This window comes from Gopherus evgoodei, chromosome 3, assembly GCF_007399415.2.
Source record: "Gopherus evgoodei ecotype Sinaloan lineage chromosome 3, rGopEvg1_v1.p, whole genome shotgun sequence".
NCBI classification, from domain to species: Eukaryota; Metazoa; Chordata; order Testudines; family Testudinidae; genus Gopherus; species Gopherus evgoodei.
The window spans coordinates 166,855,634-166,871,812 of record NC_044324.1 but is presented as its reverse complement, the minus strand read 5'-3'; the positions used below and the strand labels follow the sequence as shown (position 1 = coordinate 166,871,812).

Here is a 16,179-nt window from a genome sequence, read left to right as displayed (position 1 = left end):
TGTGCTCTGGCATTCCCCGACCCCCCCTCCAAACAGGTCTCCTTCCCCGACCCCCCCTCCAAGCAGGTCTCCTTCCCCGCAGTGTGCTCTGGCGTTCCCTGACCCCCCCCTCCAAGCAGGTCTCCTTCCCCGCGGTGTGCTCTGGCGTTCCCCAACCTCCCCCTCCAAGCAGGTCTCCTTCCCCGCAGTGTGCTCTGGCGTTCCCCGACCCCCCCTCCAAGCAGGTCTCCTTCCTCGCAGTGTGCTCTGGCGTTCCCCGAACCCCCCTCCAAGCAGGTCTCCTTCCCCGCGGTGTGCAACAGCGCTGCAGCGTGGCCACATCTAACACCACTTTCAGTGCTGGTTGCTGTAAGTGTGGCCACTCTGCAGCGCTGGCCCTATACAGCTGTACTAATACAGCTGAAACAACCAGCGCTGCAAAATTGTAGATGTAGACATACCCTAGGAAATGGACCTATGCTACTAGTGCAATTTCAGTTCAATATCACACTGACAGTATTTAAGGAAATTCAAGAATTCCAGATACAGCCATAAATGCTTTTATTCAGTTCTAATCTGTTTTTGAGGTTAGCAAAAAAAAAAAAGTACCCAAAACAACCAATTCAATAGTATAAGCTTTTTCATTATACTTAAACACAAGTTTCAAACTTATTCAAAAAATAGTTAACTAGGTAACCATTCTCAACAGCCCATGCAAAACTAGAACTGTTCTACATACTATAAGTCTTGAAGAGGTCTTCTAAATTTAAAAAAAAAAAAAAGCCACAAGAAACCTCCAACTACACTAGGAAAGTAATCCATGGCAGTAATCTACAATTGCTGTTTCCCCAGGTGCACTGTTAGACAAAGCCTTAGGATTAAGCAAACATTTTTCAACATGGTTTTGAATCAGAAAAAGGTCTTATTTTATACATAATGACCCGTGTAATATCAAGGCTCTCTGATTATATTTCAGAAGTTCTAATAGGGACTCAGATTACTATTTATGTAATGCTATGCATGTGCATGGTATTTAGACAACTAAGAATAGATACCTGCCCCCAAGGTGATTCATCTGCATTAGACAAAGAGCAAAAAAAAGTATATATAAAAAATAGTGCAAAGCTCACTAATGTTAAAATTTTTATTTTTTAGGAGTTGTGGGGTTTGTTAAAAATACTAAAATGAACTAATCTAGATTAGGAAAGCATGAAATTGTACCACAAAAGTAAAACAAACAAAAACAAAAAAATCTATGCTTTGGAGACAAGCTTAAGATGGGTTTTTACAAACCCCTTTAAAATTCTGAAGGAAAATGTTACAGGTTAAATTGTTAAACAGTAAGATCTGATGTTCTTCCCTGAGGTCAGTTTCATATGAAACTTGACCTAAGTAGCCAAATATAGTATGCTTCAACATTTGAACACACAGTACTAACTATATTGATTTGATTTTCTAAAATCCACAACCACATCCCGTGTCACTGACTTAAATAAAAAAATTCAGCTCAATTTTCCACATTAAAAGCACATTATATTAAAATTAAATCATTGCTTTTTCCTCATCTCTTAAAATATAGCAGTACTCTCAATGCAAGAAAGTTGAAGGATTCATGCTAAAATTGTTCTTTAACATATCTTTGTTTATATACTCTATGCCATGTAAGCAATCAATACTTCGTTACAACCTTAAGGAGATACAGAAGTGGCAAACTGAACATTTCTTTACTTTTACAATAATGAGGTCACCCAAATGGACAAGAGTTTTAGCATGCTCTCTCTCCCCCTATTTCAACCTTTCCATGATTTACAGATTGCTAAGAATGGGATACAATTCTTACAATTTTAGTGCCCTTCAGGACTGGTATTTAAAATGCAATACGAGTCCTGCCTTTTTATTACCCTCCCTATCCAAGATTAATTTCAAGATACTCCTACCCTTCCAGAACTATCAGTTGAAACAGAATACACTATTACAATTGTCTCTGAACTTTCTTTTCAGAGGGAGAAGATATAGCAAACTCATATCCTGCTTCTTTTTAAACTGTTATATTCTCCTTTCCCCCCACTGGCTGTATCTGTGATACTTCATGTCTGAATCAAAATGACTGAGTTTGTTCCTTGCAGTCTATTTTTCATAATTTGTATATCCTTAAAATAGCCCTTTTCTAGTTCTATTTTTCTTTTCTGAAAATGTCCCTCATTTCCCACATCTATGATGCTCCATTCCGGGATGTGGCATACAACAGCATTATCCCAGACTGCCAAATTACTTTCCCCACAAGCCAAATATAAAACATTTTTGAAGCAATAACGTACGGGAGAAGAGAGGAAAAAGAATGATGACTCCTTTATGCTTAAGTGCTTTGTGAAAAGGAAGAAAAGTGATCTTTCAAAAAACAACCAAAACAGTTTGTCATTTTCTTTCACAATATTGAATGGTTTGAATTTAGCCTACAGTTTTCTTTTTGGAACTATTCCAATCTCAGCCTTTAGTCCGAGTTCTGCATGAAGACCTGACCCTGCAAGGTGGCAAGTGTCTAACTCCAATTGAAATCAACAGGAATTAAAGATGTTTAGTACCTTGTAGGATTAGGTCCCAACAGTGCGCAGTAGGAATATTGCGCAATGCGTGCTATTTTACTATGACAAATATAAAAGACAAAATTTAACAGGTTCAGAGTATGTCAGCTTATTTGTAAATCTTGGCAAGCAAGAGGTTTTCTTCAAGTTACTGGTACTGTGTAGCAAGAACTGACTAGACAAAGATGACTAGGAATCTGAAGATTGCCTGTATTTATTTATTTTTAATCTGATCAGAGGAACCAGTGATTATTTTAAAATAAAAAAATCTCAGGCCACCAGGGATGGAAACTAATAACAGCAATCAGAAAGCTGGGAGTTCCATCTCTCCAAGGATTAGTTTCAGCTATGGGGGTTTGCAGCGTACAGCTTAAAAATCTCTCATGTGCTTGCCTCCCTTACGTATTTACAATTGCTATCTGATTTTAGAGGCCTCTAGCTCAAACACTGTTTGAGCTAGAACCAATGTTCTATAGCGTATAAAAACTTGTATTCTGTCAATAGTGAAACATCTGTCTTTCTATTCTTGCGTTTTCATTAACGTCAGTTTCAACAAGACTCTAGGAGTTTCAAGGACGGACTAGCCCAAATGACATGATTTTAAAGCAGTGTAATCTAGTTTGTTTTTTCAGTATTTGTTATTGAACATTACACAAAATGTCAACAGTTCCACAAAACAAATGGATATCACTAACTAGATTTTCAGCTTTTTCAAAGAATTATGTATACTCAAACTACTGCTACTTCCCAACATCATATGCCATGTTAAGTGCTTTTACATGCACAATTTATTATTTTAAAAATAAATGTCTTTCCTTTGCTGCTCTGGAAGCTGGCTATGTTCTGAGTGCTGCAAATGCACCAAGTAAAGTCGAACAGACCTTCAACCACCAATCTTATGGTAACCTTTAGATAAGTAGACAATTGTACTTTTGGCTGAAAAGGCCAATGTTTCTAAAGAATGTATCTTGGCTGCAATTCTCTCCCAGAACTATGAGAGCATGTTTGAGTTTCTTGTTACCAGCAGACTTTCTTGCTTCCACATTTAAGTAGCTACAACTGTCCAATGACGTCAAATTCCCCAAAAATCAATTTTTAAAACAGAAGGTTAAAATAAGTTTTTTCCACTGGATTGGGCACTTGCAGCTTTTCTTGAATATGGAAACAGTCTTATATCAGCAAATGTTTCAGATTGTACCAGAGAGGGAGTCAGCTGAGACCATCATCTTTCTTTAAACTGTAAGGCTCTGATTAATCTATGTTGCATACATTTTGAACAAATGTAATAAGTTAAGAGACACTCACACTTTATGGAATAACGTTTCACAACTTATCAGGTGACAGACAGTTTGATGAACTAGTATTAACAGAACTAGTAAGCTCTCTTATACCTGGTCTAAAAATCAGAATTTAGAAAGAAAAATTGTCTCAAAATACATCTACACCAGGGAATAGTCTATTTTTGGTCAAGGTCCAAATCTCCTGGTCAAGTTATAGTCAAGGTCCAGACTCCAGAGAAACATTTTTCACACCGCATCATCAATAACGGTAATAAGTATACAAAAAGATTTCACACAGTCCACTCAAAAGCAGCTGGCAGTCTGCATTTGGCCCGCAATCCACCTATTGATTACCTATGGTCTATACTATGGGCTCTACAGTGTCACAGCTACAGCACTGCAGCCGTGCCACTGTAAACGCCATACTGTAGATTCTTTCTGCTGCAACAGAAGGGCACTGGCCTTTTCTTCCACTACTGTAGTTAATCTGCCTTCCTGAGCAACATTAGCTAGATCAACAGAGGAATTCTTCTACTGACCTAGCTGCATCTACACCAGGGTTTGGTCAGCTTAATTACGGAGCTCAGGGGTGTAATTTTTCACACCCCTGATCAATGTAGCTATTCCAACAAACCTAAGTGTAGATCAGGCCTTAAATTGATTTAAGTCTGTTTGGTGATGCTCTGGACAAAATGCCTAATGCAATCTTTGGATGCATAAACAGGGGAATATTAAATAGGAGTAAATTTTATTACATCTGTATTTGGCACTGGGGCAACCACTGCTGTAATACTATGCCCAGAACTTGCGTCCACAATTCAAGATAGATGTTAAAAATTGAAGGCTTGGAGCCTGTAACTTCAGCCTCACTGCCCATGGTTAAAGCCGCTGGGCTTCCGCTTTGGCCCCGGGCAGTTGGGCTCAGACATTAGATTCGGCCCTGGGCAGTGGCGCTCCGGCTTTGGCCCCAGGTCCCAGCAAGTCTAACGCCAGCCTTGGTAAGCCCATTAAAACAGGGTCATGACCCACTTTAGAGTCCCAACCCACACTTTGAGAACCACTGGGTTTAAGGATTGGAAGGTATACCTTAGTGATAAACTAAGTGCTCCAGTTCAAACAGAAATTAATCCAGGGAAGTCCTATATTCTGTGTTTTACAGGATGTCAAACAACATGATCACAATGTTCTTCTGGCTTTATAATCTATGAAACTCTTACGTTTGGTTTACATCAGTAAATTTACAGGCTGAAGCTAAACAGAGCTCTGTGAAGCAGAGAAGAGTCTTTATTTTGTGTTTGTACAGTACTTAACACAAAGGGGATCTGGTCTACGTTGAGGGCTCCCATGTGCTACAATACAAACAACGATCAGTTTCAAACAGGTGTGTCCTCAGAGAGGTTTGCACTGGCTTAAGTTTTAAAACTGCTTTAAGTTAGATCAACACAACTTCTGTGTCTAGACAAGCCCTGATTCTCAGCAGCCCCCTAATCAACACACACAGCCTGTATCTAGTAGCCATAACTCAACAGCTACCAGGTTCAAAGACCAGGCTTATGGTACATGTCTGCAAGCATTAAGTGAAAAAGCAGAGGGTCTCTCCCCATCCCAGTGCCACTCCAGTGCAAGAATAGGAGTGGATGTCTGCCAGCTCTTAGAAGCTGGAGGGCAGGAAAATGAGACAAAGGACAAGGTGTGCCTGCTATGTTCTGTTCTAGCAGCATACCCTATAAACCAGCCAGTTTACTCCTAGCATGCAGTATTCATTCTACACCGCTACCCCGATAGAACATGACCCGATATAACACAAATTCGGATATAACGCAGTAAAGCAGCGGGGAGCCCCAGGTCCTTTAAAGTGCCACCTGAGCCCCACTGCTTTACCACGTTATATTCAAATTCATGTGGAGCCCCAGCCCTTCAAATCCCCACCCGAGCCCTGCTGCCAGATCTCCAGCGGTGATTTAAAGGGCCTGGGGCGCCCTGCAGCAGCTGGAGCACTGGACCCTTTAAATCACCACTGGGGAAGTCAGTGCAGTCTGGCACGGTGTACCGGACCAAACCCGATATAAGGCTGTCATAAACAGATAGCTAAGGGTTAATGTCTCTTTCACCTGGAGCACCTGACCAGAGGACCAATCAGGAAACCGGATTTTTTCAACTTTGGGTGGAGGGAATTTTGTGTCTGAGGTCTTTGTTTTTCTGGCTGCCTGCTTTCTCTGAGCTTTGGAGAAGTAGTTTCTACTTTCTAGTCTTCTGTTTCTAAGTGTAAGGACAAAGATCAGATAGTAAGTTATATGGTTTCTTTTCTTTGGTATTTGCATGAATATAAGTGCTGGAGTGCTTTGATTTGTATTCTTTTTGAATAAGGCTGTTTATTCAATATTCTTTTAAGCAATCGACCCTGTGTTGTGTCATCTTAATACAGAGAGACCATTTGTATGTATTTTTTCTTTCTTTTTATATAAAGCTTTCTTTTAAGACCTGTTGGAGTTTTCTTTACTGGGAAATTTCAGGAAAATTGAGTCTGTACTCACCAGGGAATTGGTGGGAGGAAGAAATCAGGGGGGAGATCTGTGTGTGTGTTGAATTTGCTAGCCTGATTTTGCATTCCCTCTGGGGGAATAGGAAAGTTCTTTTTGTTTCCAGGATTGGGAACAGAGAGGGGGGGTCACTCTGTGTAGTTTCACAGAGCTTGTGTCTGTGTATCTCTCCAGGAGCACCTGGAGGGGGGAAGGGAGAAAGGATTATTTCCCTTTGTTGTGAGACTCAAGGGATTTGGGTCTTGGGGTCCCCAGGGAAGGTTTTTCAGGGGGACCAGAGTGCCCCAAAACACTCTAATTTTTTGGGTGGTGGCAGCAAGTACCAGGTCCAAGCTGGTAGCTAAGCTTGGAGGTTTTCATGCTAACCCCCATATTTTGGACGCTAAGGTCCAGATCTGGGACTAAGGTTATGATAAAGGCGATGAGATTTTTTTGGCTCCCTAAGACCGCGTTATATTGGAGTAGAGGTGTACTTGTTTTCTTTACATAATAGGTACTTCTAAGGCAGTGGTTCTCAATCTTTCTAGACTATCGTACCCCTTTCAGGAATCTGACTTGTCATGCATATCCTCAAGTTACACCTCACTTAAAAATGACTTGCTTATTAAAAAAAAAATCAAAAATACATGAGTGTCACAGCACGCTATTGCTGAAAATTGCTTACTTTCTCTTTTACTATATAATTATAAAAAAAATCTATTTGAATATAAATTTTGTACTTATATTTCAGTGTATAGAGCGGTATAAAGTCATCTATATGAAATTTTAGTTTGTACTGACTTCACTAGTGCTTTTTATGTAGCTTGTTGTAAAACTAGGCAAATATCCAGATGAGTTGATATACCTCCTGGAAGACCTCTGCATACCCCCAGAGGTACACATACCCATAGTTGAGAACCACTGTTCTAAGGCACCAATAACTGTAGCATTTATATTCTGGACAAGTTAGAAATAAATACAAAGTGAATTCAAAAATGGGCTCCTCTTGGCATCCTGGAGTTCACCACTTAAAAAGGGAGGGAAGAACCTAAGTTCTCTGGCATGTATGGGAATATGATGTTATGAAAAGGTGGGTTTTGAAATGCTCTCTGACAAGCCAATCTAAGGGTACGTCCAGACTACCCGCCGTATCGGCGGGTTAAAACTGATTGCTCGGGGATCGATATATCGCGTCTAATCTAGACGCGATATATCGATCCCCGAGCACGCTTATACCGATTCCGAAACTCCATCAACCCCAACGGAATTCCGGAATCGACACGGAGAGCCGCGAACATCGATCCCGCACCGTCTGGATGGGTGAGTAATCCGATCTTAGATATTCGACTTCAGCTACGTTATTCACATAGCTGAAGTTGCGTATCTAAGATCGATTCCCCCCCCAGTGTGGACCAGCCCTAAGAATTCCTCTGATCTCTTCAAGAGGAGTATTTAGTTTAGAATCCAGCATTAAGAAGCTTGCCTTCCAGCTCTCAAGAGTTTCCATTCTCTGAAATAAGTGTGTGTGTGTGTTCATGAGCACAGGTGTCCATAAGCTTCAGATGGTAAGGCATTCTCAGAGGTACTATGCTTCTGAACTTTGAGAACTAGGACCTAGCAACAAAATGGAGGCAAGTGGAGGGTGGAATTAACTGATGGGCTCTCAGCAGCTCGTTCTGATCAAGAGAGACAGCTTGCTCTGTGTTGTACAAGATGGAGTTTAATTGGCCTTCACTGACTAAGGCACAGGCAATTACAGTACTGTACTCCAGTCTCAAAGTGAATGCATGGATCATGACTCCGAGATTAATTTTCAAAAACAGGTGTAGTCATCCAACAACCTGAAGAGGGCAGAAGTTTCTTGCTACTGTTGCTATTTTTATAAGTAGTTAGTACAGTGGTTCTCAAACTGTGGGTCGTGACCCTGTTTTAATGGGGTCACCAGGGCTGGCTTAGACTTGCTGAGGCCTAGGACCAAAGCCCGAGCACCACTGCCCAGGGCCAAAGCCAAAGCCCAACTGCTTTAACCTTGGGCAGTAGGGCTCAGGCTACAGGCCCCAAGCCCTTGGGTTTAGGCTTTGCCCCTCCTCCGCTCCCCAGGGCAGTGGGGCTCAAGCTTTGGCCCCCTCGCCCCAGGACAGCAGGGCTTGGGCAAGCTCTGTCCCCCCTCCTGAGGTTGTGTAGTAATTTTTGTAGTCAGAAGGGGGTTGCAGTGCAATGAAGTTTGAGAAACCTTGAGTTAGTACATTGCAAAATGGGTTGTACGCACCAGCTATTGAAAGACTACTGTCACTGCTGTTCAAAGTTAAAGCCATCCGTTTCATTTAAAGGGAGCAGAAAGCCCTAGAACATGTTATGGACCAACACACTGCAATAAGATTCTCTTAAAGCTTTTAAATACATTTTTGCACTATAAAATCACTACTTCTGGCCATTTAATTGGAAATGGTAAAAATAATTGACAATATGTAAAATACTGCTCCTAGATTGAGAATTAAAAGGCTTACTTTTTGCTTGAAATGCATTTTACACTACAGCTTTACCAAAGTAGAAGCAATGCAAATAACAAACCATAAATTTCTAAGTATCTGATTACATAAAAGAAATTTTAGAGTTAAAACTGCAGTAGTCAAGCTTTTATTCATCCTATGGTGCATTCACAGTGCAGAAACTAAAGATGTGTAATATAAGCAAAAATGTAAATTAAAGAAAAAACCCTCATACTTGTGTGTGGTTTTTATAGGTGTCTCCAAACAAGAACAATGTAGTGACAGAGGGATGTCTTTTCCCTCTGATGCAGAGAGAAGTTACACAAGCTCTGTTAAACTTAATGGCAGTTAAGTGAAGAAAAAAAGGAAGTCTGGGTCAAAGTTGAGTGTAAACAAAACCAATTTTCCTTAAGTCAAACAAAAAGTAAATTCAAAATCTTAGGCTTTAAAGATGGGTTAGAAAAACTTGTCTGTTCAACGACTTGGCAAATTTTAGACTTAACTGTTCAAATTTGTGCTTTATCACACATTTTAATATTGGGGAAATTTGTGTTTAAATCTTTTCACAATACTGTCTCGACTGTGAATTTGGGGACTGGTCTACACTGGGGGGGAGGCGGGAAGAGAGGGAAATCGATCTAAGATATGCAACTTCAGCTATGAGAATAGCATATCTGAAGTTGACGTATCTTAGATCGAATTCAAAATTCTTTACTGTGTGTCCTCACAGAGCACCGCGGCTCCCCGGTCGATTTTGCTTCCGCCTCTTGCTGAGCTAGAGTTCAGCAGTCAATGGGAGAGCAATCAGAGATCTATCGTGTCTACACTACACACAATGAATCGATCCCTGACAAATCGATCACTACCTGCCGAGTAGTGTAAATGTACCCTAAGTAACCCACAAGGTGACTGTAACCTGTGACTAACAGTTATATACATCCACGTATGTGCAACCCTTTGTATTATTGTATATGTAACACTTTGTATTATTTTATCAACTATTGTAATATGGATATACACTTCAGATAAAAACAAAACAATTACTGGACATACACAAGTTTTTAGCTTTATTGTCTTAACAAGCTAATACTTTAAGATAAATGGTAACAGGCAGGCTTAGACACCAACATATAACAGCAACTATTTAAAAACACAAGTCTATAATGTATAGATTAATAAAGTGAAAACAGTTAAAACATATTAGAAAGTGCTATCCCAGACAAAGATTTAAGCCAGAGCATCCCCGCCCCCCAAGACAAAGACAAAATTGAGTTTATGGTAGGAAGTGAATGCTGACTAGGTCACAAATGGGCCTATCTGTAATCCAGGAGTAAAAACAAAACAGAAGACAGCCTTCACTGGTAAAAGCATCTTGTTAAAACTGGTTAGCAGTATTTCAAGCTTCAAGTCACTCACAGAAATGAACTCTTGCCTAATGCTGAACAGACAATGTCTACCTACGTTTAATTATAACTATAGGTGCCTGCAAGTTCTCATACTACACTGGATACTTTAAATACAGACATACTAACAAAACCAACAACAAAGAAAACAAAAAATTTAGGATTTGTTATTTCTTTAAGTGTTGCTCATTATACACTCCATTTCACCCCCAGGAGGCTGGAGTAATGACAACAATATGATATTCACAAACCTATACATTATGTTACATTACCAAAGTAGTTAAACAAGATACCACCCAAAAATGAGAGAATATGCAAAATTCAAAAAAGATTTATTAAACTTCTGTTTCTCTCTTTCAGGCCAAGAATCCCGCTCCAAAATAAAACCTGTATGAAAGTCACACTGGTAGCGTTCCAAATCCAGAAGTTACATCCATTTTTAAAATGAACTACACATATCTGTACCTGTTCCCTTCTCTCACCAGATATTTGTTGGGGGCAATCAGGAGGAGGCTGGGAAGACTGGATAGTCACTATCCAAGAACATCAAATGATGATGCTAAGGATAGAAGTAGTATCCTGCTCCTTGGAAAATGAGAAAGTAGTCAACTGTTTTCCCCTACCTTAACAAAAGATATCTTTGGTAATACTGAAAAAAAGGCATATTGACCCTCTCACTGATTATTCTCTCTCTCTATAGCCAACATTAGAAATAGCCCCAGAGCTGGGCAGAACTGCAGTACACTACATTCCTTCTGCTTTCCCTTTTACACACACACCCCTCCAAATATTTGTCAATTTTTATAAGCAGTGAAAAAGTGCTACTAACCTGATGGGAAGGAGGGAGAGACCTCCCACTAGCTAGGCTTTTCTATCTCACCCATCACTGGGGCAGCTTTAGCGGGACAATCCCGGGCTTTAAACATATGCCTCACTGATATGAGCCAGGCATTCGCATTACAGAGGCCCCGCCACACGCACACACAAACACATTCCTGCATATTGGTGCAAACATATTTCAAAGCACGAACCATCAATGGCCCCTCTAACATAATATCACATTCTGATAGCGAAGGGGCCTGTGCACCCAGGACATCACCTACCTCCCTCACCCCTCTCCGCCTTAGCAGCCACATATGTAGCAGTATGAGAGGTGTGTCCCCCCACTTCATCACGAAAATTGCTTAGAGCACCTAGTACCGCGTGAGTGACCGCCCCCCCATCCTTCCTTCGCTGCTGCTTTCCCTTCCCCCACTGGGCAAAGAGAGCCTCACCCCCGTCTCCTGCTGTGTGCGCGTAGGGGCGGGGGGTTGGGAAGGATCCCGCCTTGCACCCCCTCCCCTCCCCGGGTGTGGGGTTGGGAAGGATCCCGCCTTGCACCCCCTCCCCTCCCCGGGTATGGGGTTGGGAAGGATCCCCCCCCGTCCCCGGGTGTGGGGTTGGGAAGGATCCCGCCTTGCACCCCCCCCCGGGTGTGGGGTTGGGAAGGATCCCGCCTTGCACACCCCCCCCCCGGGTGTGGGGTTGGGAAGGATCCCGCCTTGCACCCCCCCCCGGGTGTGGGGTTGGGAAGGATCCCGCCTTGCACCCCCCCCGTCGCGGTCCCCCGGGTGTGTGCGCGCGCGCGGGAGTACCCCCTGCCTCGCCCCCCTCGTGTGTACGTGCCGGGGGGTGGGGCTCGCTCACCTTCCAGCAGCCGGGTGATGAGGCTATCCACATTCAGCTCCCCGTCCGCCATCTTGTGTGCACCGGACTCAGTAGTCCCGGGCGGGGAGCAGGCGGGGTTGATAAGGCTTCACAGACGAGGGGAGCCGGCGACTCGCCCCAGGAATCCCGCCGGGCGCTTTGCTTCTCCCGCGCTAGCACCCAAAAGCGCCAGGCTCGATCCCGCTCCGTTAAATGGTGGAGATCAACCCCCGCGCCTCCTCCCCGCCTCAGAGACCAGCCTGCCACCACTACGCACGCGCCAACTCTCCCTCCCTGCGGCGACTTCTCCTAGGAACTTCAACAGCTGCGCAGGCGCAAGGGACTCTGCGCGGGGGGGCGTTACTGCGCAGGCGCACTGGGGGTGTTCTTTCAGCACTTCAGGCCTTGCCGTAGGTGCGCATGTGTTTGAGATGCTCTTCCCTTGCTGCGCGGGGCCCCCGGTCTAGTAACCAGTTGGGCCTAACGGTGCTGCAAGCGAGGCCGGGCCAGGGAGGGTTTATCCAGATTGAGTGTCAGGTAGTCAGAGAAGGACCTATCCGCAGTCACTTTCCAGGCAGGTGGGAATCTCTGAGAGATCCCCAGGCTTTCCCAGCCGTGACTCACGTGCTCACAGCTGCCCTTATCAACACCTGTGATCAGATCTTGTGTCACATTCGTTTGTGCTTTTCTGAAAGGCCCAGCTCCTGGAACCATGTTTGAGAAGCTCAGTTTTCATCAAAAGTACATTTCAAATAGGCTGACCCAGCCTCCCAGCAGACATCCTCCTGCTGAAACCATACGGGTCAAAGGTCACAATTTATTTAAACAAACTGTCTGCACTGAAATGCCAAGCTGTGCTCAGTACACCCATGTTATAATGCAGGTGTCAGGAAGAATTTTCTAGGTAGCCTGGTCGATGCTCTGGTGTGAATGGGATCTTTAACGCTATTATTTTTCTCATTCCTGAAGTATTTTTCAGCATTACTTCTTGACCAATTTAGTGTATATGGTTTTGTCAAGAGGTGCCTTACCTGAGTGGACATAAAATACTTTTGAAAGCAACTGTTAAAAATTCTCAGGAGTAGAGCCAACATGTTCATTTGTATGTACGTTGCTAAAATGTAGCTGATAATGCTGTGCAAACTGCAGCTGCTCTAGAAAAAATCAGGCCACTTATATACCTAAAAATAGATGCAGATTAAGTTCCTAGCTCTAGGAGCCCAAGTCTGAATTTTTGCCTGAGTCCCTACAGCCCATGTAGCCACACAAGATTTTCAAGAACTCATTTTCATGTCACGATCAAGGAAAAACTAGTATGAACAAAGCTTTAAAAGTTCTTCAATGATGTGATGAATATGTGGGTCTATGTTAAGGGGCCCAGCAACTAAAGTGAGAAAGAGCTCCTTCAAAATGTGTAGGGTGATAATAAGGTTTCACTGGATGTACTAAAAGAAAAGAAGAGACTATAACAAGGCTCAAAATTTGACTTTATATTCCCAGTTGGAGACAGACACCAAAATGTAATTCCAACCATCTGCTAAAAGTTTATACGCATATACAAACTCTCTTCATTTTCAGTCTTTTCCATAAACAGCAAAGAGCTAAGTGACACTTGGAAATTTATTTTTTGTTAAGTTAGAAAAAGTAATTATTCAGCTTTTAAAAACAGGACTTTAAGCGCTGCCCAATATAGTAGATATGCAACCCATCCTGAATTTTAAAGTATTATCCCAGTTTCAGTGGATCAGTCCCACATTATTGAACTGCCCTGAAAGTCATCACAACATTGTGCTGTGGCATGATGATGTCGCACAGTGATAGAATGTTGCGTGACAGCAGGATGGAGTTGTGTAGTGATATTGCATTGTGACACTGATACAAATCATTTTGCAGCACAAACTCTAAAAGATGGCAAATAATTGCTGCACTGGGCAAAACTGGGGTAGCTGTATGTACAAGGTACAATAAAAATCCATACTGTACAAACCATAATCTTGCCAACCACAGTTCAAGTTATATCAAACACAGCACAGATCATGGTGTACTATATAGTAACATGAAATAATTTGAAGCATTTTGCGATATGGTACTCCATAAAAAAAATGCTCAGTCTTAAAAGGGAAATAAATTCAATCTGCTTGTTGAAAGAAAATAATTGTCTGGTGGTATTATGGCTCAATTAAGGACATTCAATTTACAGGAGAGAAAGTTGGAATTTTATGCATTTATTACACATTACAATGAAACAGATGTTTTTAATTTCAAAGAATAAAGTTATTTGACTAACTTTGTAACTGTGATTAACCATTTAAAATTAAATAGTAATATATCAAAAGATCTTGTGAATCACAGAGTTCACTTTGTATACTATTAAGTTTATTAATTTTGGTTAAAGATGCAGCAATTAAAAAAAAAAGTCCATAGGTGCAGTTTATGCAACACTAAATCTCATTGAAAAAGGAGATGTGCTTAGCCACTTCTGCCAAGAAAGGATGCAGAGCAGAGATATCTTGCTGATGTTTTGGGTGGAAAAAGGGGAAGCTGAGTATGTACTGATGTAAATTCCCATTAACCTTTCTCCCCTTTGTTAATTTCCTATTATTTTGAAATTGCCTTCACTAATCCCACACTTCTCTTTGTTGCTTACTCTCCCCTTCTCAGCTTCATTACCATCGACCCTCAAAAGCCTGCCCCCCTCGCCCCTCCGCTTCTCCATTCCAGTCAGCAAACTCTTCTGTAGTATCATCTAGTTTTGCCATGGTGCACTCAGGAATTTATCAGCTTACGAAAGGCTCAAATTTTAAAGGAGATGGACAAAAGAGAGTGCAGGTGGAAATGATGCACCTAAGGGTATGTCTACACTGGCAGTTACAGCGCCGGCAGTTACAGCGCCGCTCCGAGAGCGCTGAAGGGAAACCGTTGTTGTACGTTCACACTGTCAGCTGCCTGCGCAATAGTGTGTTCACACTTGCAGCACTTGCAGCGGTATTTGGAGCGGTGCACTCTGGGCAGCTATCTCACAGAGCATCTCTTCCTCTTCTGCCGCTAAGAGTTGTGGGAAGGCAGAGAGGGTCGTGGGGCATCCTGGGTCCTGTCTCAATGCCCTATGATGCATTGCTTCGCATCCCAGCAATCCGTGTGCTTCCATCCATATTTGGTGCCATCTTTCAGTGGTACTGCGCGCTCTGCCTCTTCATTCTGCAGGAATGGATCCTGAACTATTGACCATTATGCTGCTCGCTCTGACTAACACATCACGAGTGGCACTGGAGTTATTCCTTAAACTACAAAGGCAAGAGGAGTGCAACATTAATCTTACCACATGTAGTAGCTGCGACACGAGATTGCTTGTGGCATTCACAGAGGTGCTGACCACCATGGAATGATGCTTTGGGGCTTAGGAAACAAGCACTGAGTGGTGGAATCACATCATGATACATGTCTGGGATGACAAGCAATGGCTGCAGAACTTTCAGATGAGGAAAGCCACATTCATGGGACTGTGTGATGAGCTCACCTCAGCCCTGCAGTGCAAGGACATGAGAATGAGAGCTGCCCTGCTGTTGGAGAAGTGCATGGCAATTGTACTGTGGAAGCTGGCTACTCCATACTACTATCGATGGTCGCTAACCAGTTTGGAGTCGGAAACTCCTCATTGGACTTGTATTGATGGAAGCATGCAGGGCCATTAATTGCATCCTGCTCCAAAAGATTGTGACTCTGGGCAATGTGCGTGACATTGTGGATGGCTTTTCAAAAATGGGCTTCCCTAACTGTGGAGGAGTGACAGATGGCACACATATTCCAATTCTGGCACCAGACCACTTAGCTACCGAGTACATTAATTGGAAGGGGTATTTCTCTATGGTTCTCCAGGCGCTTGTGGATCACCGTGGGCGTTTCACAGACATTAACGCAGGCTGGTGTGGAAAGGTGTATGACGGAGGCCTCTTTTGGAACACTAGCCTGTTCAGGAAGCTGCAAGCAGGCACTTTCTTCCTGGAAGAGAAGATCACTGTAGAGGAAGTCGAAATGTCCATTGTGATCTTGGGAGATCCTGCCAGCCCCTTAATGCCATGGCTTATGAAGCCATACATGGGGCACCTTGACAGCAGCAAGGAGCAGTTCAACAATAGGCTGAGCAAGTGCAGAATGACTGTTGAGTTTGCTTTTGGCCAGTTAAAGGCCCACTGGTGCTGCCTATATGGGAAGCTGGACCTGACCAATGACAATATTGCTAT

At 42.7% G+C, this 16,179-nt stretch overlaps 1 protein-coding gene across 1 annotated transcript in view; it reads right to left on the bottom strand.

Moving 5' to 3' along the window:
• PPP1CB (protein phosphatase 1 catalytic subunit beta) overlaps positions 1–12,240 on the bottom strand; it is a 54,737-nt gene extending 42,497 nt beyond the window's left edge. Inside the window, exon 1 of the mRNA XM_030557329.1 lies at positions 11,939–12,240. Within this exon, the coding sequence (XP_030413189.1) occupies positions 11,939–11,990 (52 nt within the window). The 5' untranslated portion in view covers positions 11,991–12,240. The remainder of the gene's footprint in view (positions 1–11,938) is intronic.
• Between the last annotated feature and the right edge of the window lie 3,939 nt (positions 12,241–16,179).